This window comes from Pseudophryne corroboree, chromosome 8, assembly GCF_028390025.1.
Source record: "Pseudophryne corroboree isolate aPseCor3 chromosome 8, aPseCor3.hap2, whole genome shotgun sequence".
In the NCBI taxonomy this organism is placed as follows: domain Eukaryota; kingdom Metazoa; phylum Chordata; class Amphibia; order Anura; family Myobatrachidae; genus Pseudophryne; species Pseudophryne corroboree.
The window spans coordinates 2780376-2804197 of NC_086451.1; the positions used below are offsets into that span (position 1 = coordinate 2780376).

The following is a 23822-nucleotide window of genomic DNA, read 5'->3' on the forward strand; positions in this document are numbered from 1 at the left end:
TGTCATATGGGCAGCTCGCGCTCTCTCTCACCTATCATATGGGCAGCTCGCGCTCTCTCTCACCTGTCATAGGGGCAGCTCGCGCTCTCTCTCACCTGTCATAGCGGCAGCTCGCGCACTCTCTCACGTCATAGGGGCAGCTCACACTCTCTCTCACCTGTCATAGGGGCAGCTCGTGCTCTCACCTGTCATAGGGGCAGCTCGCGCTCTCTCTCACCTGTCATAGGGGCAGCTCGCGCTCTCTCTCACCTGTCATAGGGGCAGGTCACGCTCTCTCTCACCTGTCATAGGGGCAGGTCACGCTCTCTCTCACCTGTCATAGGGGCAGCTGGCGTTCTCTCTCACCTGTCATAGGGGCAGCTCGCGCTCTCTCACCTGTCATAGGGGCAGATCGCGCTCTCTCTCACCTGTCATAGGGGCAGTTGGTGCTCTCACCTGTCATAGGGGCAGCTCGCGCTCTCTCTCACCTGTCATATGGGCAGCTCGCGCTCTCTCTCACCTGTCATATGGGCAGCTCGCGCTCTCTCTCATCTGTCATAGGGGCAGCTCGCGCTCTCTCTCATCTGTCATAGGGGCAGTTGGTGCTCTCACCTGTCATAGGGGCAGCTCGCCCTCTCTCTCACTTGTCATAGGGGCAGCTCGCGCTCTCTCTCACCTGTCATAGGGGCAGCTCGCGCTCTCTCTCACCTGTCATAGGGGCAGCTCGCACTCTCTCTCACCTGTCATAGGGGCAGCTCGCGCTCTCTCTCACCTGTCATAGGGGCAGCTCGCGCTCTCTCTCATCTGTCATAGGGGCAGCTCGCGCTCTCTCTCACCTGTCATAGGGGCAGCTCGCGCTCTCTCTCACCTGTCATAGGGGCAGCTTGCGCTCTCTCTCACACGTCATAGGGGCAGCTCGTGCTCTCTCTCACCTGTCATAGGGGCAGCTCGCCCTCTTTCTCACCTGTCATAGAGGCAGCTCACGCTCTCTCTCACCTGTCATAGGGGCAGCTGGTGCTCTCTCTCACCTGTCATAGGGGCAGCTCGCGCTCTCTCACCTGTCATAGGGGCAGCTGGCGCTCTCTCTCACCTGTCATAGGGGCAGCTGGCGCTCTCTCTCACCTGTCATAGGGGCAGCTGGCGCTCTCTCACCTGTCATAGGGACAGCTCGCGCTCTCTCTCACCTGTCATAGGGACAGCTCGCGCTCACTCTCACCTGTCATAGCGGCAGCTCGTGCTCTCTCTCACCTGTCATAGCGGCAGCTCGCGCTCTCTCTCACATGTCATAGGGGCAGCTCGCGCTCTCTCTCACATGTCATAGGGGCAGCTCACACTCTCTCTCACCTGTCATAGGGGCAGCTCGCGCTCTCTCACCTGTCATAGGGGCAGTTGGTGCTCTCACCTGTCATAGGGGCAGCTCGCGCTCTCTCTCACCTGTCATAGGGGCAGCTCGCGCTCTCTCTCACCTGTCATAGGGGCAGCTCGCGCTCTCTCTCACCTGTCATAGGGGCAGCTCGCGCTCTCTCTCACCTGTCATAGGGGCAGCTCGCGCTCTCTCTCACCTGTCATAGGGGCAGCTCGCGCTCTCTCACCTGTCAAAGGGGCAGCTCGCGCTCTCTCTCACCTGTCATAGGGGCAGTTGGTGCTCTCACCTGTCATAGGGGCAGCTCGCGCTCTCTCTCACCTGTCATAGGGGCAGCTCGCGCTCTCTCTCATCTGTCATAGGGGCAGCTGGCGCTCTCTCACCTGTCATAGGGGTAGCTCGCGCTCTCTCTCACCTGTCATAGGGGCAGCTCGCGCTCTCTCTCACCTGTCATAGGGGCAGCTCGCACTCTCTCTCACCTGTCATAGGGGCAGCTCGCGCTCTCTCTCACCTGTCATAGGGGCAGCTCGCGCTCTCTCACCTGTCATAGGGGCAGCTGGCGCTCTCTCTCACCTGTCATAGGGGCAGCTGGCGCTCTCTCTCACCTGTCATAGGGGCAGCTGGCGCTCTCTCACCTGTCATAGGGACAGCTCGCGCTCTCTCTCACCTGTCATAGGGACAGCTCGCGCTCACTCTCACCTGTCATAGCGGCAGCTCGTGCTCTCTCTCACCTGTCATAGCGGCAGCTCGCGCTCTCTCTCACATGTCATAGGGGCAGCTCGCGCTCTCTCTCACATGTCATAGGGGCAGCTCACACTCTCTCTCACCTGTCATAGGGGCAGCTCGCGCTCTCTCTCCTGTCATAGGGGCAGTTGGTGCTCTCACCTGTCATAGGGGCAGCTCGCGCTCTCTCTCACCTGTCATAGGGGCAGCTCGCGCTCTCTCTCACCTGTCATAGGGACAGCTCGCGCTCACTCTCACCTGTCATAGCGGCAGCTCGTGCTCTCTCTCACCTGTCATAGCGGCAGCTCGCGCTCTCTCTCACATGTCATAGGGGCAGCTCGCGCTCTCTCTCACATGTCATAGGGGCAGCTCACACTCTCTCTCACCTGTCATAGGGGCAGCTCGCGCTCTCTCACCTGTCATAGGGGCAGTTGGTGCTCTCACCTGTCATAGGGGCAGCTCGCGCTCTCTCTCACCTGTCATAGGGGCAGCTCGCGCTCTCTCTCACCTGTCATAGGGGCAGCTCGCGCTCTCTCTCACCTGTCATAGGGGCAGCTCGCGCTCTCTCTCACCTGTCATAGGGGCAGCTCGCGCTCTCTCTCACCTGTCATAGGGGCAGCTCGCGCTCTCTCACCTGTCAAAGGGGCAGCTCGCGCTCTCTCTCACCTGTCATAGGGGCAGTTGGTGCTCTCACCTGTCATAGGGGCAGCTCGCACTCTCTCTCACCTGTCATAGGGGCAGCTCGCGCTCTCTCTCATCTGTCATAGGGGCAGCTGGCGCTCTCTCACCTGTCATAGGGGTAGCTCGCGCTCTCTCTCACCTGTCATAGGGGCAGCTCGCGCTCTCTCTCACCTGTCATAGGGGCAGCTCGCACTCTCTCTCACCTGTCATAGGGGCAGCTCGCGCTCTCTCTCACCTGTCATAGGGGCAGCTCGCGCTCTCTCTCACCTGTCATAGGGGCAGCTCGCGCTCTCTCTCACCTGTCATAGGGGCAGCTCTCGCTCTCTCTCACCTGTCATATGGGCAGCTCGCGCTCTCTCTCACCTGTCATAGGGGCAGCTCGCGCTCTCTCTCATCTGTCATATGGGCAGCTCGCGCTCTCTCTCATCTGTCATATGGGCAGCTCGCGCTCTCTCTCACCTGTCATAGGGGCAGTTGGTGCTCTCACCTGTCATAGGGGCAGCTCGCGCTCTCTCTCACCTGTCATAGGGGCAGCTCGCGCTCTCTCTCACCTGTCATAGGGGCAGCTCGCACTCTCTCTCACCTGTCATAGGGGCAGCTCGCGCTCTCTCACCTGTCATAGGGGCAGCTCGCGCTCTCTCACACCTGTCATAGGGGCAGCTCGCGCTCTCTCTCACCTGTCATAGGGGCAGCTCGCACTCTCTCTCACCTGTCATAGGGGCAGCTCGCGCTCTCTCTCACCTGTCATAGGGGCAGCTCGCGCTCTCTCTCACCTGTCATAGGGGCAGCTCGCACTCTCTCTCACCTGTCATAGGGGCAGCTCGCGCTCTCTCTCACCTGTCATAGGGGCAGCTGGCGCTCTCTCACCTGTCATAGGGGTAGCTCGCGCTCTCTCTCACCTGTCATAGGGGCAGCTCGCACTCTCTCTCACCTGTCATAGGGGCAGCTCGCGCTCTCTCTCACCTGTCATAGGGGCAGCTCGTGCTCTCTCTCACCTGTCATAGGGGCAGCTCGCGCTCTCTCTCACCTGTCATAGGGGCAGCTCGCGCTCTCTCTCACCTGTCATAGGGGCAGCTCGCGCTCTCTCTCATCTGTCATATGGGCAGCTCGCGCTCTCTCTCATCTGTCATATGGGCAGCTCGCGCTCTCTCTCACCTGTCATAGGGGCAGTTGGTGCTCTCACCTGTCATAGGGGCAGCTCGCGCTCTCTCTCACTTTTCATAGGGGCAGCTCGCGCTCTCTCTCACCTGTCATAGGGGCAGCTCGCGCTCTCTCTCACCTGTCATAGGGGCAGCTCGCACTCTCTCTCACCTGTCATAGGGGCAGCTCGCACTCTCTCTCACCTGTCATTTGGGCAGCTCGCGCTCTCTCTCACCTGTCATAGGGGCAGCTTGCGCTCTCTCTACTGTCATAGGGGCAGCTCGCGCTCTCTCTCACCTGTCATAGGGGCAGCTCGCACTCTCTCTCACCTGTCATAGGGGCAGCTCGCGCTCTCTCTCACCTGTCATAGGGGCAGCTCGCGCTCTCTCACCTGTCATAGGGGCAGCTCGCGCTCTCTCACACCTGTCATAGGGGCAGCTCGCGCTCTCTCTCACCTGTCATAGGGGCAGCTCGCGCTCTCTCTCACCTGTCATAGGGGCAGCTCACGCTCTCTCTCACCTGTCATAGGGGCAGCTGGAGCTCTCTCTCACCTGTCATAGGGGCAGCTCGCGCTCTCTCACCTGTCATAGGGGCAACTGGCGCTCTCTCTCACCTGTCATAGGGGCAGCTCGCGCTCTCTCTCACCTGTCATAGGGGCAGCTCGCGCTCTCTCTCACCTGTCATAGGGGCAGCTCGCACTCTCTCTCACATGTCATAGGGGCAGCTCGCACTCTCTCTCACCTGTCATAGGGGCAGCTCGCGCTCACTCTCACCTGTCATAGGGGCAGCTCGCGCTCTCTCTCACCTGTCATAGGGGCAGCTCGCGCTCTCTCTCATCTGTCATGGGGGCAGCTGGCGCTCACTAACCTGTCATAGGGGCAGCTGGTGCTCTCGCCTGTCATAGGGGCAGCTCGCGCTCTCTCTCACCTGTCATAGGGGCAGCTCGCGCTCTCTCTCATCTGTCATGGGGGCAGCTCGCGCTCTCTCTCACCTGTCATAGGGGCAGCTCGCACTCTCACCTATCATAGGGGCAGCTGGCGCTCTCTCACCTGTCATAGGGGCAGCTGGCGCTCTCTCACCTGTCATAGGGGTAGCTCGCGCTCTCTCTCACCTGTCATAGGGGCAGCTCGCGCTCTCTCTCACCTGTCATAGGGGCAGCTCGCGCTCTCTCTCATCTGTCATGGGGGCAGCTGGCGCTCTCTAACCTGTCATAGGGGCAGCTGGTGCTCTCGCCTGTCATAGGGGCAGCTTGCGCTCTCTCTCATCTGTCATGGGGGCAGCTCGCGCTCTCTCTCACCTGTCATAGGGGCAGCTCGCACTCTCTCTCACCTATCATAGGGGCAGCTGGTGCTCTCTCACCTGTCATAGGGGCAGCTGGCGCTCTCTCACCTGTCATAGGGGTAGCTCGCGCTCTCTCTCACCTGTCATAGGGGCAGCTCGTGCTCTCTCTCACCTGTCATAGGGGCAGCTCGCGCTCTATCTCACCTGTCATAGGGGCAGATCGCGCTCTCTCTCGCCTGTCATAGGGGCAGATCGCGCTCTCCCTCGCCTGTTATAGGGGCAGCTCGCGCTCTCTCTCACCTGTCATAGGGGCAGCTCGCGCTCTCTCTCACCTGTCATCGGGGCAGCTCGCGCTCTCTCTCACCTGTCATAGGGGCAGCTCGCGCTCTCTCTCACCTATCATAGGGGCAGCTGGCGCTCTCTCACCTGTCATAGGGGCAGATGGCGCTCTCTCACCTGTCATAGGGGTAGCTCGCGCTCTCTCTCACCTGTCATAGGGGCAGCTCGCGCTCTCTCTCACCTGTCATAGGGGCAGTTAGTGCTCTCACCTGTCATAGGGGCAGCTCGCGCTCTCTCTCACCTGTCATAGGGGCAGCTCGCGCTCTCTCTCACCTGTCATAGGGGCAGCTCGCGCTCTCTCTCCTGTCATAGGGGCAGCTTGCGCTCTCTCTCCAGTCATAGGGGCAGCTCGTGCGCTCTCTCTCACCTGTCATAGGGGCAGCTCGCGCTCTCTCTCACCTGTCATAGGGGCAGCTCACGCTCTCTCTCACCTGTCATAGGGGCAGCTCGCGCTCTCTCTCACCTGTCATAGGGGCAGCTCGCGCTCTCTCTCACCTGTCATAGGGGCAGCTCGCGCTCTCTCTCACCTGTCATAGGGGCAGCTCTCGCTCTCTCTCACCTGTCATAGGGGCAGCTGGCACTCTCTCTCACCTGTCATAGGGGCAGCTGGCGCTCTCTCACCTGTCATAGGGACAGCTCGCGCTCTCTCTCACCTGTCATAGGGGCAGCTCGCGCTCTCTCTCACCTGTCATAGGGGCAGCTCGCGCTCTCTCTCACCTGTCATAGGGGCAGCTCACGCTCTCTCTCACATGTCATAGGGGCAGCTCGCGCTCTCTCTCACCTGTCATAGGGGCAGTTGGTGCTCTCACCTGTCATAGGGGCAGCTCGCGCTCTCTCCTGTCATAGGGGCAGCTCGCGCTCTCTCACCTGTCATAGGGGCAGCTCGCGCTCTCTCTCACATGTCATAGGGGCAGCTCGCGCTCTCTCTCACCTGTCATAGGGGCAGTTGGTGCTCTCACCTGTCATAGGGGCAGCTCGCGCTCTCTCTCACCGGTCATTGGGGCAGCTCGCGCTCTCTCTCACCTGTCATTGGGGCAGCTCGCGCTCTCTCTCACCTGTCATAGGGGCAGCTCGCGCTCTCTCTCACCTGTCATAGGGGCAGCTCGCACTCTCTCTCACATGTCATAGGGGCAGCTCGCACTCTCTCTCACCTGTCATAGGGGCAGCTCGCGCTCACTCTCACCTGTCATAGGGGCAGCTCGCGCACTCTCTCACCTGTCATAGGGGCAGCTCGCGCTCTCTCTCATCTGTCATGGGGGCAGCTGGCGCTCACTAACCTGTCATAGGGGCAGCTGGTGCTCTCGCCTGTCATAGGGGCAGCTCGCGCTCTCTCTCACCTGTCATAGGGGCAGCTCGCGCTCTCTCTCATCTGTCATGGGGGCAGCTCGCGCTCTCTCTCACCTGTCATAGGGGCAGCTCGCACTCTCTCTCACCTATCATAGGGGCAGCTGGCGCTCTCTCACCTGTCATAGGGGCAGCTGGCGCTCTCTCACCTGTCATAGGGGTAGCTCGCGCTCTCTCTCACCTGTCATAGGGGCAGCTCGCGCTCTCTCTCACCTGTCATAGGGGCAGCTCGCGCTCTCTCTCATCTGTCATGGGGGCAGCTGGCGCTCTCTAACCTGTCATAGGGGCAGCTGGTGCTCTCGCCTGTCATAGGGGCAGCTCGCGCTCTCTCTCACCTGTCATAGGGGCAGCTCGCGCTCTCTCTCATCTGTCATGGGGGCAGCTCGCGCTCTCTCTCACCTGTCATAGGGGCAGCTCGCACTCTCTCTCACCTATCATAGGGGCAGCTGGCGCTCTCTCACCTGTCATAGGGGCAGCTGGCGCTCTCTCACCTGTCATAGGGGTAGCTCGCGCTCTCTCTCACCTGTCATAGGGGCAGCTCGCGCTCTCTCTCACCTGTCATAGGGGCAGCTCGCGCTCTCTCTCACCTGTCATAGGGGCAGCTCGCGCTCTCTCTCACCTGTCATAGGGGCAGCTCGCGCTCTCTCTCACCTGTCATAGGGGCAGCTCGCGCTCTCTCTCACCTATCATAGGGGCAGCTGGCGCTCTCTCACCTGTCATAGGGGCAGATGGCGCTCTCTCACCTGTCATAGGGGTAGCTCGCGCTCTCTCTCACCTGTCATAGGGGCAGCTCGCGCTCTCTCTCACCTGTCATAGGGGCAGTTAGTGCTCTCACCTGTCATAGGGGCAGCTCGCGCTCTCTCTCACCTGTCATAGGGGCAGCTCGCGCTCTCTCTCACCTGACATAGGGGCAGCTCGCGCTCTCTCTCACCTGTCATAGGGGCAGCTCGCGCTCTCTCTCCTGTCATAGGGGCAGCTTGCGCTCTCTCTCCAGTCATAGGGGCAGCTCGTGCGCTCTCTCTCACCTGTCATAGGGGAAGCTCGCGCTCTCTCTCACCTGTCATAGGGGCAGCTCGCGCTCTCTCTCACCTGTCATAGGGGCAGCTCGCGCTCTCTCTCACCTGTCATAGGGGCAGCTGGCACTCTCTCTCACCTGTCATAGGGGCAGCTGGCGCTCTCTCACCTGTCATAGGGACAGCTCGCGCTCTCTCTCACCTGTCATAGGGGCAGCTCGCGCTCTCTCTCACCTGTCATAGGGGCAGCTCGCGCTCTCTCTCACCTGTCATAGGGGCAGCTCACGCTCTCTCTCACATGTCATAGGGGCAGCTCGCGCTCTCTCTCACCTGTCATAGGGGCAGTTGGTGCTCTCACCTGTCATAGGGGCAACTCGCGCTCTCTCCTGTCATAGGGGCAGCTCGCGCTCTCTCTCACATGTCATAGGGGCAGCTCGCACTCTCTCTCACCTGTCATAGGGGCAGTTGGTGCTCTCACCTGTCATAGGGGCAGCTCGCGCTCTCTCTCACCTGTCATTGGGGCAGCTCGCGCTCTCTCTCACCTGTCATTGGGGCAGCTCGCGCTCTCTCTCACCTGTCATTGGGGCAGCTCGCGCTCTCTCTCACCTGTCATAGGGGCAGCTCGCGCTCTCTCTCACCTGTCATAGGGGCAGCTCGCGCTCTCTCTCACCTGTCATAGGGGCAGCTCGCGCTCTCTCTCACCTGTCATAGGGGCAGCTCGCGCTCTCTCTCACCTGTCATAGGGGCAGCTCCCGCTCTCTCTCACCTGTCATAGGGCAGCTCGCGCTCTCAATCACCTGTCATTGGGGCAGCTCGCGCTCTCTCTCACCTGCCATAGGGGCAGCTCGCATTGTCTCTCACCTGTCATAGGGGCAGCTCGCGCTCTCTCTCACCTGTCATAGGGGCAGCTCGCGCTCTCTCTCACCTGTCATAGGGGCAGCTCGCGCTCTCTCTCACCTGTCATAGGGGCAGCTCGCGCTCTCTCTCACCTGTCATAGGGGCAGCTCGCGCTCTCAATCACCTGTCATAGGGGCAGCTCGCGCTCTCTCTCACCTGTCATAGGGGCAGCTCGCGCTCTCTCTCACCTGTCATAGGGGTAGCTCGCGCTCTCAATCACCTGTCATAGGGGCAGCTGGCGCTCTCTCTCACCTGTCATATGGGCAGCTCGCGCTCTCTCACCTGTCATAGGGGCAGCTCGCGCTCTCTCTCACCTGTCATAGGGGCAGTTGGTGCTCTCACCTGTCATAGGGGCAGCTCGCACTCTCTCTCACCTGTCATAGGGGCAGCTCGCGCTCTCTCTCACCTGTCATAGGGGCAGCTCGCGCTCTCTCTCACCTGTCATAGGGGCAGCTCGCGCTCTCTCTCAACTGTCATAGGGGCAGCTCGCGCTCTCTCTCACCTGTCATAGGGGCAGCTCGCGCTCTCTCTCACCAGTCATAGGGGCAGCTCGCGCTCTCTCTCACCTGTCATAGGGGTAGCTCGCGCTCTCTCTCACCTGTCATAGGGGCAGCTCGCGCTCTCTCTCATCTGTCATAGGGGCAGCTCGCGCTCTCTCTCATCTGTCATAGGGGCAGCTCGCGCTCTCTCTCATCTGTCATAGCGGCAGCTCGCGCTCTCAATCACCTGTCATAGGGGCAGTTAGTGCTCTCACCTGTCATAGGGGCAGCTCGCGCTCTCTCTCACCTGTCATAGGGGCAGCTCGTGCTCTCTCTCACCTGTCATAGGGGCAGCTGTCGCTCTCTCACCTGTCATAGGGGCAGCTCGCGCTCTCTCTCACCTGTCATAGGGGCAGCTTGCGCTCTCTCTCCTGTCATAGGGGCAGCTTGCGCTCTCCCTCCAGTTATAGGGGCAGCTGGCGCTCTCTCACCTGTCATAGGGGCAGCTGCTGCTCTCTCTCACCTGTCATAGGGGCAGCTGGTGCTCTCTCTCACCTGTCATAGGGGCAGCTCGCACTCTCTCTCACCTGTCATAGGGGCAGCTCGCACTCTCTCTCACCTGTCATAGGGGCAGCTCGCGCTCTCTCTCACCTGTCATAGGGGCAGCTCGCGCTCTCTCTCAACTGTCATAGGGGCAGCTCGCGCTCTCTCTCACCTGTCATAGGGGCAGCTCGCGCTCTCTCTCACCTGTCATAGGGGCAGCTCGCGCTCTCTCTCACCTGTCATAGGGGTAGCTCGCGCTCTCTCTCACCTGTCATAGGGGCAGCTCGCGCTCTCTCTCACCTGTCATAGGGGCAGCTCGCGCTCTCTCTCACCTGTCATAGGGGCAGCTCGCGCTCTCTCTCACCTGTCATAGGGGCAGCTCTCGCTCTCTCTCACCTGTCATAGGGGCAGCTGGCACTCTCTCTCACCTGTCATAGGGGCAGCTGGCGCTCTCTCACCTGTCATAGGGACAGCTCGCGCTCTCTCTCACCTGTCATAGGGGCAGCTCGCGCTCTCTCTCACCTGTCATAGGGGCAGCTCGCGCTCTCTCTCACCTGTCATAGGGGCAGCTCACGCTCTCTCTCACATGTCATAGGGGCAGCTCGCGCTCTCTCTCACCTGTCATAGGGGCAGTTGGTGCTCTCACCTGTCATAGGGGCAGCTCGCGCTCTCTCCTGTCATAGGGGCAGCTCGCGCTCTCTCACCTGTCATAGGGGCAGCTCGCGCTCTCTCTCACATGTCATAGGGGCAGCTTGCGCTCTCTCTCCTGTCATAGGGGCAGCTTGCGCTCTCCCTCCAGTTATAGGGGCAGCTGGCGCTCTCTCACCTGTCATAGGGGCAGCTGCTGCTCTCTCTCACCTGTCATAGGGGCAGCTGGTGCTCTCTCTCACCTGTCATAGCGGCAGCTCGCACTCTCTCTCACCTGTCATAGGGGCAGCTCGCACTCTCTCTCACCTGTCATAGGGGCAGCTCGCACTCTCTCTCACCTGTCATAGGGGCAGCTCGCGCTCTCTCTCACCTGTCATAGGGGCAGCTCGCGCTCTCTCTCACCTGTCATAGGGGCAGCTCGCGCTCTCTCTCACCTGTCATAGGGGCAGCTCGCGCTCTCTCTCACCTGTCATAGGGGCAGCTCGCGCTCTCTCTCACCTGTCATAGGGGCAGCTCGCGCTCTCTCTCACCTGTCATAGGGGCAGCTCGCGCTCTCTCTCACCTGTCATAGGGGTAGCTCGCGCTCTCTCTCACCTGTCATAGGGGCAGCTCGCGCTCTCTCTCACCTGTCATAGGGGCAGCTCGCGCTCTCTCTCACCTGTCATAGGGGCAGCTCGCGCTCTCTCTCACCTGTCATAGGGGCAGCTCGCGCTCTCTCTCACCTGTCATAGGGGCAGCTCTCGCTCTCTCTCACCTGTCATAGGGGCAGCTGGCACTCTCTCTCACCTGTCATAGGGGCAGCTGGCGCTCTCTCACCTGTCATAGGGACAGCTCGCGCTCTCTCTCACCTGTCATAGGGGCAGCTCGCGCTCTCTCTCACCTGTCATAGGGGCAGCTCGCGCTCTCTCTCACCTGTCATAGGGGCAGCTCACGCTCTCTCTCACATGTCATATGGGCAGCTCGCGCTCTCTCTCACCTGTCATAGGGGCAGTTGGTGCTCTCACCTGTCATAGGGGCAGCTCGCGCTCTCTCCTGTCATAGGGGCAGCTCGCGCTCTCTCACCTGTCATAGGGGCAGCTCGCGCTCTCTCTCACATGTCATAGGGGCAGCTCGCGCTCTCTCTCACCTGTCATAGGGGCAGTTGGTGCTCTCACCTGTCATAGGGGCAGCTCGCGCTCTCTCTCACCTGTCATTGGGGCAGCTCGCGCTCTCTCTCACCTGTCATAGGGGCAGCTCGCGCTCTCTCTCACCTGTCATAGGGGCAGCTCACGCTCTCTCTCACCTGTCATAGGGGCAGCTCGCGCTCTCTCTCACCTGTCATAGGGGCAGCTCGCGCTCTCTCTCACCTGTCATAGGGGCAGCTCGCGCTCTCAATCACCTGTCATAGGGGCAGCTCGCGCTCTCTCTCACCTGTCATAGGGGCAGCTCGCGCTCTCTCTCACCTGTCATAGGGGTAGCTTGCGAACTCAATCACCTGTCATAGGGGCAGCTGGCGCTCTCTCTCACCTGTCATATGGGCAGCTCGCGCTCTCTCACCTGTCATAGGGGCAGCTTGCGCTCTCTCTCACCTGTCATAGGGGCAGTTGGTGCTCTCACCTGTCATAGGGGCAGCTCGCATTCTCTCTCACCTGTCATAGGGGCAGCTCGCGCTCTCTCTCACCTGTCATAGGGGCAGCTCGCGCTCTCTCTCACCTGTCATAGGGGCAGCTCGCGCTCTCTCTCAACTGTCATAGGGGCAGCTCGCGCTCTCTCTCACCTGTCATAGGGGCAGCTCGCGCTCTCTCTCACCTGTCATAGGGGCAGCTCGCGCTCTCTCTCACCTGTCATAGGGGTAGCTCGCGCTCTCTCTCACCTGTCATAGGGGCAGCTCGCGCTCTCTCTCATCTGTCATAGGGGCAGCTCGCGCTCTCTCTCATCTGTCATAGGGGCAGCTCGCGCTCTCTCTCATCTGTCATAGCGGCAGCTCGCGCTCTCAATCACCTGTCATAGGGGCAGTTAGTGCTCTCACCTGTCATAGGGGCAGCTCGCGCTCTCTCTCACCTGTCATAGGGGCAGCTCGTGCTCTCTCTCACCTGTCATAGGGGCAGCTGTCGCTCTCTCACCTGTCATAGGGGCAGCTCGCGCTCTCTCTCACCTGTCATAGGGGCAGCTAGCGCTCTCTCTCCTGTCATAGGGGCAGCTTGCGCTCTCCCTCCAGTTATAGGGGCAGCTGGCGCTCTCTCACCTGTCATAGGGGCAGCTCGCGCTCTCTCTCACCTGTCATAGGGGCAGCTCGCGCTCTCTCTCACCTGTCATAGGGGTAGCTTGCGCTCTCAATCACCTGTCATAGGGGCAGCTGGCGCTCTCTCTCACCTGTCATATGGGCAGCTCGCGCTCTCTCACCTGTCATAGGGGCAGCTCGCGCTCTCTCTCACCTGTCATAGGGGCAGTTGGTGCTCTCACCTGTCATAGGGGCAGCTCGCATTCTCTCTCACCTGTCATAGGGGCAGCTCGCGCTCTCTCTCACCTGTCATAGGGGCAGCTCGCGCTCTCTCACCTGTCATAGGGGCAGCTCGCGCTCTCTCTCAACTGTCATAGGGGCAGCTCGCGCTCTCTCTCACCTGTCATAGGGGCAGCTCGCGCTCTCTCTCACCTGTCATAGGGGCAGCTCGCGCTCTCTCTCACCTGTCATAGGGGTAGCTCGCGCTCTCTCTCACCTGTCATAGGGGCAGCTCGCGCTCTCTCTCATCTGTCATAGGGGCAGCTCGCGCTCTCTCTCATCTGTCATAGGGGCAGCTCGCGCTCTCTCTCATCTGTCATAGCGGCAGCTCGCGCTCTCAATCACCTGTCATAGGGGCAGTTAGTGCTCTCACCTGTCATAGGGGCAGCTCGCGCTCTCTCTCACCTGTCATAGGGGCAGCTCGCGCTCTCTCTCATCTGTCATGGGGGCAGCTGGCGCTCTCTAACCTGTCATAGGGGCAGCTGGTGCTCTCGCCTGTCATAGGGGCAGCTCGCGCTCTCTCTCACCTGTCATAGGGGCAGCTCGCGCTCTCTCTCATCTGTCATGGGGGCAGCTCGCGCTCTCTCTCACCTGTCATAGGGGCAGCTCGCACTCTCTCTCACCTATCATAGGGGCAGCTGGCGCTCTCTCACCTGTCATAGGGGCAGCTGGCGCTCTCTCACCTGTCATAGGGGTAGCTCGCGCTCTCTCTCACCTGTCATAGGGGCAGCTCGCGCTCTCTCTCACCTGTCATAGGGGCAGCTCGCGCTCTCTCTCACCTGTCATAGGGGCAGCTCGCGCTCTCTCTCACCTGTCATAGGGGCAGCTCGCGCTCTCTCTCACCTGTCATAGGGGCAGCTCGCGCTCTCTCTCACCTATCATAGGGGCAGCTGGCGCTCTCTCACCTGTCATAGGGGCAGATGGCGCTCTCTCACCTGTCATAGGGGTAGCTCGCGCTCTCTCTCACCTGTCATAGGGGCAGCTCGCGCTCTCTCTCACCTGTCATAGGGGCAGTTAGTGCTCTCACCTGTCATAGGGGCAGCTCGCGCTCTCTCTCACCTGTCATAGGGGCAGCTCGCGCTCTCTCTCACCTGACATAGGGGCAGCTCGCGCTCTCTCTCACCTGTCATAGGGGCAGCTCGCGCTCTCTCTCCTGTCATAGGGGCAGCTTGCGCTCTCTCTCCAGTCATAGGGGCAGCTCGTGCGCTCTCTCTCACCTGTCATAGGGGAAGCTCGCGCTCTCTCTCACCTGTCATAGGGGCAGCTCGCGCTCTCTCTCACCTGTCATAGGGGCAGCTCGCGCTCTCTCTCACCTGTCATAGGGGCAGCTGGCACTCTCTCTCACCTGTCATAGGGGCAGCTGGCGCTCTCTCACCTGTCATAGGGACAGCTCGCGCTCTCTCTCACCTGTCATAGGGGCAGCTCGCGCTCTCTCTCACCTGTCATAGGGGCAGCTCGCGCTCTCTCTCACCTGTCATAGGGGCAGCTCACGCTCTCTCTCACATGTCATAGGGGCAGCTCGCGCTCTCTCTCACCTGTCATAGGGGCAGTTGGTGCTCTCACCTGTCATAGGGGCAACTCGCGCTCTCTCCTGTCATAGGGGCAGCTCGCGCTCTCTCACCTGTCATAGGGGCAGCTCGCGCTCTCTCTCACATGTCATAGGGGCAGCTCGCACTCTCTCTCACCTGTCATAGGGGCAGTTGGTGCTCTCACCTGTCATAGGGGCAGCTCGCGCTCTCTCTCACCTGTCATTGGGGCAGCTCGCGCTCTCTCTCACCTGTCATTGGGGCAGCTCGCGCTCTCTCTCACCTGTCATTGGGGCAGCTCGCGCTCTCTCTCACCTGTCATAGGGGCAGCTCGCGCTCTCTCTCACCTGTCATAGGGGCAGCTCGCGCTCTCTCTCACCTGTCATAGGGGCAGCTCGCGCTCTCTCTCACCTGTCATAGGGGCAGCTCGCGCTCTCTCTCACCTGTCATAGGGGCAGCTCCCGCTCTCTCTCACCTGTCATAGGGCAGCTCGCGCTCTCAATCACCTGTCATTGGGGCAGCTCGCGCTCTCTCTCACCTGCCATAGGGGCAGCTCGCATTGTCTCTCACCTGTCATAGGGGCAGCTCGCGCTCTCTCTCACCTGTCATAGGGGCAGCTCGCGCTCTCTCTCACCTGTCATAGGGGCAGCTCGCGCTCTCTCTCACCTGTCATAGGGGCAGCTCGCGCTCTCTCTCACCTGTCATAGGGGCAGCTCGCGCTCTCAATCACCTGTCATAGGGGCAGCTCGCGCTCTCTCTCACCTGTCATAGGGGCAGCTCGCGCTCTCTCTCACCTGTCATAGGGGTAGCTCACGCTCTCAATCACCTGTCATAGGGGCAGCTGGCGCTCTCTCTCACCTGTCACATGGGCAGCTCGCGCTCTCTCACCTGTCATAGGGGCAGCTCGCGCTCTCTCTCACCTGTCATAGGGGCAGTTGGTGCTCTCACCTGTCATAGGGGCAGCTCGCACTCTCTCTCACCTGTCATAGGGGCAGCTCGCGCTCTCTCTCACCTGTCATAGGGGCAGCTCGCGCTCTCTCTCACCTGTCATAGGGGCAGCTCGCGCTCTCTCTCAACTGTCATAGGGGCAGCTCGCGCTCTCTCTCACCTGTCATAGGGGCAGCTCGCGCTCTCTCTCACCAGTCATAGGGGCAGCTCGCGCTCTCTCTCACCTGTCATAGGGGTAGCTCGCGCTCTCTCTCACCTGTCATAGGGGCAGCTCGCGCTCTCTCTCATCTGTCATAGGGGCAGCTCGCGCTCTCTCTCATCTGTCATAGGGGCAGCTCGCGCTCTCTCTCATCTGTCATAGCGGCAGCTCGCGCTCTCAATCACCTGTCATAGGGGCAGTTAGTGCTCTCACCTGTCATAGGGGCAGCTCGCGCTCTCTCTCACCTGTCATAGGGGCAGCTCGTGCTCTCTCTCACCTGTCATAGGGGCAGCTGTCGCTCTCTCACCTGTCATAGGGGCAGCTCGCGCTCTCTCTCACCTGTCATAGGGGCAGCTTGCGCTCTCTCTCCTGTCATAGGGGCAGCTTGCACTCTCCCTCCAGTTATAGGGGCAGCTGGCGCTCTCTCACCTGTCATAGGGGCAGCTGCTGCTCTCTCTCACCTGTCATAGGGGCAGCTGGTGCTCTCTCTCACCTGTCATAGGGGCAGCTCGCACTCTCTCTCACCTGTCATAGGGGCAGCTCGCACTCTCTCTCACCTGTCATAGGGGCAGCTCGCGCTCTCTCTCACCTGTCATAGGGGCAGCTCGCGCTCTCTCTCAACTGTCATAGGGGCAGCTCGCGCTCTCTCTCACCTGTCATAGGGGCAGCTCGCGCTCTCTCTCACCTGTCATAGGGGCAGCTCGCGCTCTCTCTCACCTGTCATAGGGGTAGCTCGCGCTCTCTCTCACCTGTCACAGGGGCAGCTCGCGCTCTCTCTCACCTGTCATAGGGGCAGCTCGCGCTCTCTCTCACCTGTCATAGGGGCAGCTCGCGCTCTCTCTCACCTGTCATAGGGGCAGCTCTCGCTCTCTCTCACCTGTCATAGGGGCAGCTGGCACTCTCTCTCACCTGTCATAGGGGCAGCTGGCGCTCTCTCACCTGTCATAGGGACAGCTCGCGCTCTCTCTCACCTGTCATAGGGGCAGCTCGCGCTCTCTCTCACCTGTCATAGGGGCAGCTCGCGCTCTCTCTCACCTGTCATAGGGGCAGCTCACGCTCTCTCTCACATGTCATAGGGGCAGCTCGCGCTCTCTCTCACCTGTCATAGGGGCAGTTGGTGCTCTCACCTGTCATAGGGGCAGCTCGCGCTCTCTCCTGTCATAGGGGCAGCTCGCGCTCTCTCACCTGTCATAGGGGCAGCTCGCGCTCTCTCTCACATGTCATAGGGGCAGCTTGCGCTCTCTCTCCTGTCATAGGGGCAGCTTGCGCTCTCCCTCCAGTTATAGGGGCAGCTGGCGCTCTCTCACCTGTCATAGGGGCAGCTGCTGCTCTCTCTCACCTGTCATAGGGGCAGCTGGTGCTCTCTCTCACCTGTCATAGGGGCAGCTCGCACTCTCTCTCACCTGTCATAGGGGCAGCTCGCACTCTCTCTCACCTGTCATAGGGGCAGCTCGCACTCTCTCTCACCTGTCATAGGGGCAGCTCGCACTCTCTCTCACCTGTCATAGGGGCAGCTCGCGCTCTCTCTCACCTGTCATAGGGGCAGCTCGCGCTCTCTCTCACCTGTCATAGGGGCAGCTCGCGCTCTCTCTCACCTGTCATAGGGGCAGCTCGCGCTCTCTCTCAACTGTCATAGGGGCAGCTCGCGCTCTCTCTCACCTGTCATAGGGGCAGCTCGCGCTCTCTCTCACCTGTCATAGGGGCAGCTCGCGCTCTCTCTCACCTGTCATAGGGGTAGCTCGCGCTCTCTCTCACCTGTCATAGGGGCAGCTCGCGCTCTCTCTCACCTGTCATAGGGGCAGCTCGCGCTCTCTCTCACCTGTCATAGGGGCAGCTCGCGCTCTCTCTCACCTGTCATAGGGGCAGCTCTCGCTCTCTCTCACCTGTCATAGGGGCAGCTGGCACTCTCTCTCACCTGTCATAGGGGCAGCTGGCGCTCTCTCACCTGTCATAGGGACAGCTCGCGCTCTCTCTCACCTGTCATAGGGGCAGCTCGCGCTCTCTCTCACCTGTCATAGGGGCAGCTCGCGCTCTCTCTCACCTGTCATAGGGGCAGCTCACGCTCTCTCTCACATGTCATATGGGCAGCTCGCGCTCTCTCTCACCTGTCATAGGGGCAGTTGGTGCTCTCACCTGTCATAGGGGCAGCTCGCGCTCTCTCCTGTCATAGGGGCAGCTCGCGCTCTCTCACCTGTCATAGGGGCAGCTCGCGCTCTCTCTCACATGTCATAGGGGCAGCTCGCGCTCTCTCTCACCTGTCATAGGGGCAGTTGGTGCTCTCACCTGTCATAGGGGCAGCTCGCGCTCTCTCTCACCTGTCATTGGGGCAGCTCGCGCTCTCTCTCACCTATCATAGGGGCAGCTCGCGCTCTCTCTCACCTGTCATAGGGGCAGCTCGCGCTCTCTCTCACCTGTCATAGGGGCAGCTCGCGCTCTCTCTCACCTGTCATAGGGGCAGCTCGCGCTCTCTCTCACCTGTCATAGGGGCAGCTCGCGCTCTCAATCACCTGTCATAGGGGCAGCTCGCGCTCTCTCTCACCTGTCATAGGGGCAGCTCGCGCTCTCTCTCACCTGTCATAGGGGTAGCTTGCGAACTCAATCACCTGTCATAGGGGCAGCTGGCGCTCTCTCTCACCTGTCATATGGGCAGCTCGCGCTCTCTCACCTGTCATAGGGGCAGCTTGCGCTCTCTCTCACCTGTCATAGGGGCAGTTGGTGCTCTCACCTGTCATAGGGGCAGCTCGCATTCTCTCTCACCTGTCATAGGGGCAGCTCGCGCTCTCTCTCACCTGTCATAGGGGCAGCTCGCGCTCTCTCTCACCTGTCATAGGGGCAGCTCGCGCTCTCTCTCAACTGTCATAGGGGCAGCTCGCGCTCTCTCTCACCTGTCATAGGGGCAGCTCGCGCTCTCTCTCACCTGTCATAGGGGCAGCTCGCGCTCTCTCTCACCTGTCATAGGGGTAGCTCGCGCTCTCTCTCACCTGTCATAGGGGCAGCTCGCGCTCTCTCTCATCTGTCATAGGGGCAGCTCGCGCTCTCTCTCATCTGTCATAGGGGCAGCTCGCGCTCTCTCTCATCTGTCATAGCGGCAGCTCGCGCTCTCAATCACCTGTCATAGGGGCAGTTAGTGCTCTCACCTGTCATAGGGGCAGCTCGCGCTCTCTCTCACCTGTCATAGGGGCAGCTCGTGCTCTCTCTCACCTGTCATAGGGGCAGCTGTCGCTCTCTCACCTGTCATAGGGGCAGCTCGCGCTCTCTCTCACCTGTCATAGGGGCAGCTAGCGCTCTCTCTCCTGTCATAGGGGCAGCTTGCGCTCTCCCTCCAGTTATAGGGGCAGCTGGCGCTCTCTCACCTGTCATAGGGGCAGCTCGCGCTCTCTCTCACCTGTCATAGGGGCAGCTCGCGCTCTCTCTCACCTGTCATAGGGGTAGCTTGCGCTCTCAATCACCTGTCATAGGGGCAGCTGGCGCTCTCTCTCACCTGTCATATGGGCAGCTCGCGCTCTCTCATCTGTCATAGGGGCAGCTCGCGCTCTCTCTCACCTGTCATAGGGGCAGTTGGTGCTCTCACCTGTCATAGGGGCAGCTCGCATTCTCTCTCACCTGTCATAGGGGCAGCTCGCGCTCTCTCTCACCTGTCATAGGGGCAGCTCGCGCTCTCTCACCTGTCATAGGGGCAGCTCGCGCTCTCTCTCAACTGTCATAGGGGCAGCTCGCGCTCTCTCTCACCTGTCATAGGGGCAGCTCGCGCTCTCTCTCACCTGTCATAGGGGCAGCTCGCGCTCTCTCTCACCTGTCATAGGGGTAGCTCGCGCTCTCTCTCACCTGTCATAGGGGCAGCTCGCGCTCTCTCTCATCTGTCATAGGGGCAGCTCGCGCTCTCTCTCATCTGTCATAGGGGCAGCTCGCGCTCTCTCTCATCTGTCATAGCGGCAGCTCGCGCTCTCAATCACCTGTCATAGGGGCAGTTAGTGCTCTCACCTGTCATAGGGGCAGCTCGCGCTCTCTCTCTCACCTGTCATAGGGGCAGCTCGTGCTCTCTCTCACCTGTCATAGGGGCAGCTGTCGCTCTCTCACCTGTCATAGGGGCAGCTCGCGCTCTCTCTCACCTGTCATAGGGGCAGCTTGCGCTCTCTCTCCTGTCATAGGGGCAGCTTGCGCTCTCCCTCCAGTTATAGGGGCAGCTGGCGCTCTCTCACCTGTCATAGGGGCAGCTGCTGCTCTCTCTCACCTGTCATAGGGGCAGCTGGTGCTCTCTCTCACCTGTCATAGGGGCAGCTCGCACTCTCTCTCACCTGTCATAGGGGCAGCTCGCGCTCTCTCTCACCTGTCATAGGGGCAGCTCGCGCTCTCTCTCACCTGTCATAGGGGCAGCTCGCGCTCTCTCTCACCTGTCATAGGGGCAGCTGGCGCTCTCTCACCTGTCATAGGGGCAGCTCGCGCTCTCTCTCACCTGTCATAGGGGCAGCTTGAGCTCTCTCTCCTGTCATAGGGGCAGCTTGCGCTCTCTCTCCAGTCATAGGGGCAGCTCGTGCGCTCTCTCACCTGTCATAGGGGCAGCTCGCGCTCTCTCTCACCTGTCATAGGGGTAGCTCGCGCTCTCTCTCACCTGTCATAGGGGCAGCTCGCACTCTCTCTCGCCTGTCATAGGGGCAGCTTGCGCTCTCTCTCACCTGTCATAGGGGCAGCTGGTGCTCTCGCCTGTCAAAGGGGCAGCTCGCGCTCTCTCTCACCTGTCATAGGAGCAGCTCGCGCTCTCTCTCACCTGTCATAGGGGCAGCTCACGCTCTCTCTCACCTGTCATAGGGGCAGCTCGCGCTCTCTCTCACCTGTCATAGGGGCAGCTCGCGCTCTCTCTCATCTGTCATAGGGGCAGCTCTCTCTCTCTCACCTGTCATAGGGGCAGCTCGCGCTCTCTCTCACCTGTCATAGGGGCAGCTCGCGCTCTCTCTCATCTGTCATAGGGGCAGCTCGCGCTCTCTCTCACCTGTCATAGGGGCAGCTCGCGCTCTCTCTCACCTGTCATAGGGGCAGCTCGTGCGCTCTCTCACCTGTCATAGGGGCAGCTCGCGCTCTCTCTCACCTGTCATAGGGGCAGCTCGCGCTCTCTCTCACCTGTCATAGGGGCAGCTCGCGCTCTCTCTCACCTGTCATAGGGGCAGCTCGCGCTCTCTCTCACCTGTCATAGGGGTAGCTCGCGCTCTCTCTCACCTGTCATAGGGGCAGCTCGCACTCTCTCTCGCCTGTCATAGGGGCAGCTCGCGCTCTCTCTCACCTGTCATAGGGGCAGCTCGCGCTCTCTCTCGCCTGTCATAGGGGCAGCTTGCGCTCTCTCTCACCTGTCATAGGGGCAGCTGGTGCTCTCGCCTGTCATAGGGGCAGCTCGCGCTCTCTCTCACCTGTCATAGGGGCAGCTGGTGCTCTCTCTCACCTGTCATAGGGGCAGCTCGGGCTCTCTCTCACCTGTCATAGGGGCAGCTCGCGCTCTCTCTCACCTGTCATAGGGGCAGCTCGCGCTCTCTCTCACCTGTCATAGGGGCAGCTCGCGCTCTCTCTCACCTGTCATAGGGGCAGCTCGCGCTCTCTCTCACCTGTCATAGGGGCAGCTCGCGCTCTCTCTCACCTGTCATAGGGGCAGCTCACGCTCTCTCTCACCTGTCATAGGGGCAGCTCGCGCTCTCTCTCACCTGTCATAGGGGCAGCTCGCGCTCTCTCTCACCTGTCATAGGGGCAGCTCACGCTCTCTCTCACCTGTCATAGGGGCAGCTGGTGCTCTCTCTCATCTGTCATAGGGGCAGCTCGCGCTCTCTCTCACCTGTCATAGGGGCAGCTCGCGCTCTCTCTCATCTGTCATAGGGGCAGCTGGTGCTCTCTCTCACCTGTCATAGGGGCAGCTCGCGCTCTCTCTCACCTGTCATAGGGGCAGCTTGCGCTCTCTCTCATCTGTCATAGGGGCAGCTGGTGCTCTCTCTCACCTGTCATAGGGGCAGCTCGCGCTCTCTCTCATCTGTCATAGGGGCAGCTCGCGCTCTCTCTCACCTGTCATAGGGGCAGCTCGCGCTCTCTCTCACCTGTCATAGGGGCAGCGCGTGCTCTCTCTCACCTGTCATAGGGGCAGCTGGTGCTCTCGCCTGTCATAGGGGCAGCTCGCGCTCTCTCTCACCTGTCATAGGGGCAGCTCGCGCTCTCTCACCTGTCATAGGGGCAGCTCGCGCTCTCTCTCACCTGTCATAGGGGCAGCTGGTGCTCTCACCTGTCATAGGGGCAGCTCGCGCTCTCTCTCACCTGTCATAGGGGCAGCTCGCGCTCTCTCTCACCTGTCATAGGGCAGCTGGTGCTCTCACCTGTCATAGGGGCAGCTCGCGCTCTCTCTCACCTGTCATAGGGGCAGCTCGCGCTCTCTCTCACCTGTCATAGGGGCAGCTCGTGCTCTCTCTCACTGTGGTGTCGGAGGTGTCACTGATCAGCCAGTGGAAATCCGGGTCTGTGTATAAGCGGAGAGTTTTCCTTTTCTTCTTAGAGAGGTAACTGCAGCCGGCATTAAAATCTCCCAGAAACATCACATTCTGTTATTAATAGAGGAAGAGAGAACGTCAGGCAGGTACCGCACAGGAGCGCCACAGCACACACCTCAGCCTCGGAGAGAGAAAAAGTATGAGCCAACCAGCACCTGCCATTTCTCAAACCCAGCCTGTAACATGGCAGTCAGGAGCTGGTAGGCTTCTACTTTATCTCTCTCCAAGGGTTGGTACATCTCCCCCCAGTCTGTGCAATCATCTGGATCACAAGTGGGTCCCATTCAGCAAATGAAAGGGGGTCCAAATAAATATTATGATGGTGATTATTAGTGGATGTGACAGACTCAGGTCAGTGCAGGAAGCCGGCGGGCAGATAATAATAATAATAATAATAATAATAAAATTATTATTATTATTATTATTAGATGTGACAGACACAGGTCAGTGCGGGAAGCCGGGGGTCAGACGTTATTATTATTATTATTATTATTAGATGTGATAGACACAGGTCAGTGCTGGAAGCCGGGGGTCAGATATTATTATTATTATTATTAGATGTGACAGACACAGGTCAGTGCGGGAAGCCGGCGGTCAGACATTAGGATTATTATTATTATTATTATTATTAGTGGATGTGATAGACACAGGTCAGTGTGGGAAGCCGGGGGTCAGACATTATTATTATTATTAGTGGATGTGATAGACACAGGTCAGTGCAGGAAGCCGGCGGGCAGATATTATTATTATTATTATTAGATGTGACAGACACAGGTCAGTGCGGGAAGCCGGGTGTCAGACATTATTATTATTATTATTATTATTATTATTATTAGATGTGACAGACACAGGTCAGTGCGGGAAGCCGGGGGTCAGACGTTATTATTATTATTATTATTATTATTATTAGATGTGATAGACACAGGTCAGTGCAGGAAGCCGGGGGTCAGATATTATTATTATTATTATTATTATTATTATTATTATTAGATGTGATAGACACAGGTCAGTGCTGGAAGCCGGGGGGTCAGACATTATTATTATTATTATTAGATGTGACAGACACAGGTCAGTGCGGGAAGCCGGCGGTCAGACATTAGGATTATTATTATTATTATTATTATTAGTGGATGTGATAGACACAGGTCAGTGCGGGAAGCCGGGGGTCAGATATTATTATTATTATTATTATTATTATTATTATTATTATTATTATTATTATTAATTATTATTATTATTGGATGTGACAGACACAGGTCAGTGCGGGAAGCCGGGGGTCAGATATGATTATTATTATTATTATTATTAGATGTGACAGACACAGGTCAGTGCGGGAAGCCGGGGGTCAGACGTTATTATTATTATTATTATTATTAGATGTGACAGACACAGGTCAGTGCGGGAAGCCGGGGGTCAGACATTATTATTATTATTATTATTATTAGATGTGACAGACACAGGTCAGTGCGGGAAGCCGGGGGTCAGACGTTATTATTATTATTATTATTATTATTAGATGTGATAGACACAGGTCAGTGCAGGAAGCCGGGGGTCAGATATTATTATTATTATTATTATTATTATTATTATTAGATGTGATAGACACAGGTCAGTGCTGGAAGCCGGGGGGTCAGACATTATTATTGTTAGATGTGACAGACACAGGTCAGTGCGGGAAGCCGGCGGTCAGACATTAGGAATATTATTATTATTATTATTAGATGT

The 23822-nt window shown here is 59.3% G+C and overlaps 1 protein-coding gene across 1 annotated transcript in view; it reads right to left on the reverse strand.

Annotated features, from left to right (window-relative positions):
• Positions 1-23822, reverse strand: part of LOC134948065 (deoxyribonuclease-1-like) — a 186248-nt gene that overhangs the window by 95043 nt on the left and 67383 nt on the right. Inside the window, exon 6 of the mRNA XM_063935822.1 lies at positions 21991-22148. Within this exon, the coding sequence (XP_063791892.1) occupies positions 21991-22148 (158 nt within the window). The remainder of the gene's footprint in view (positions 1-21990; positions 22149-23822) is intronic.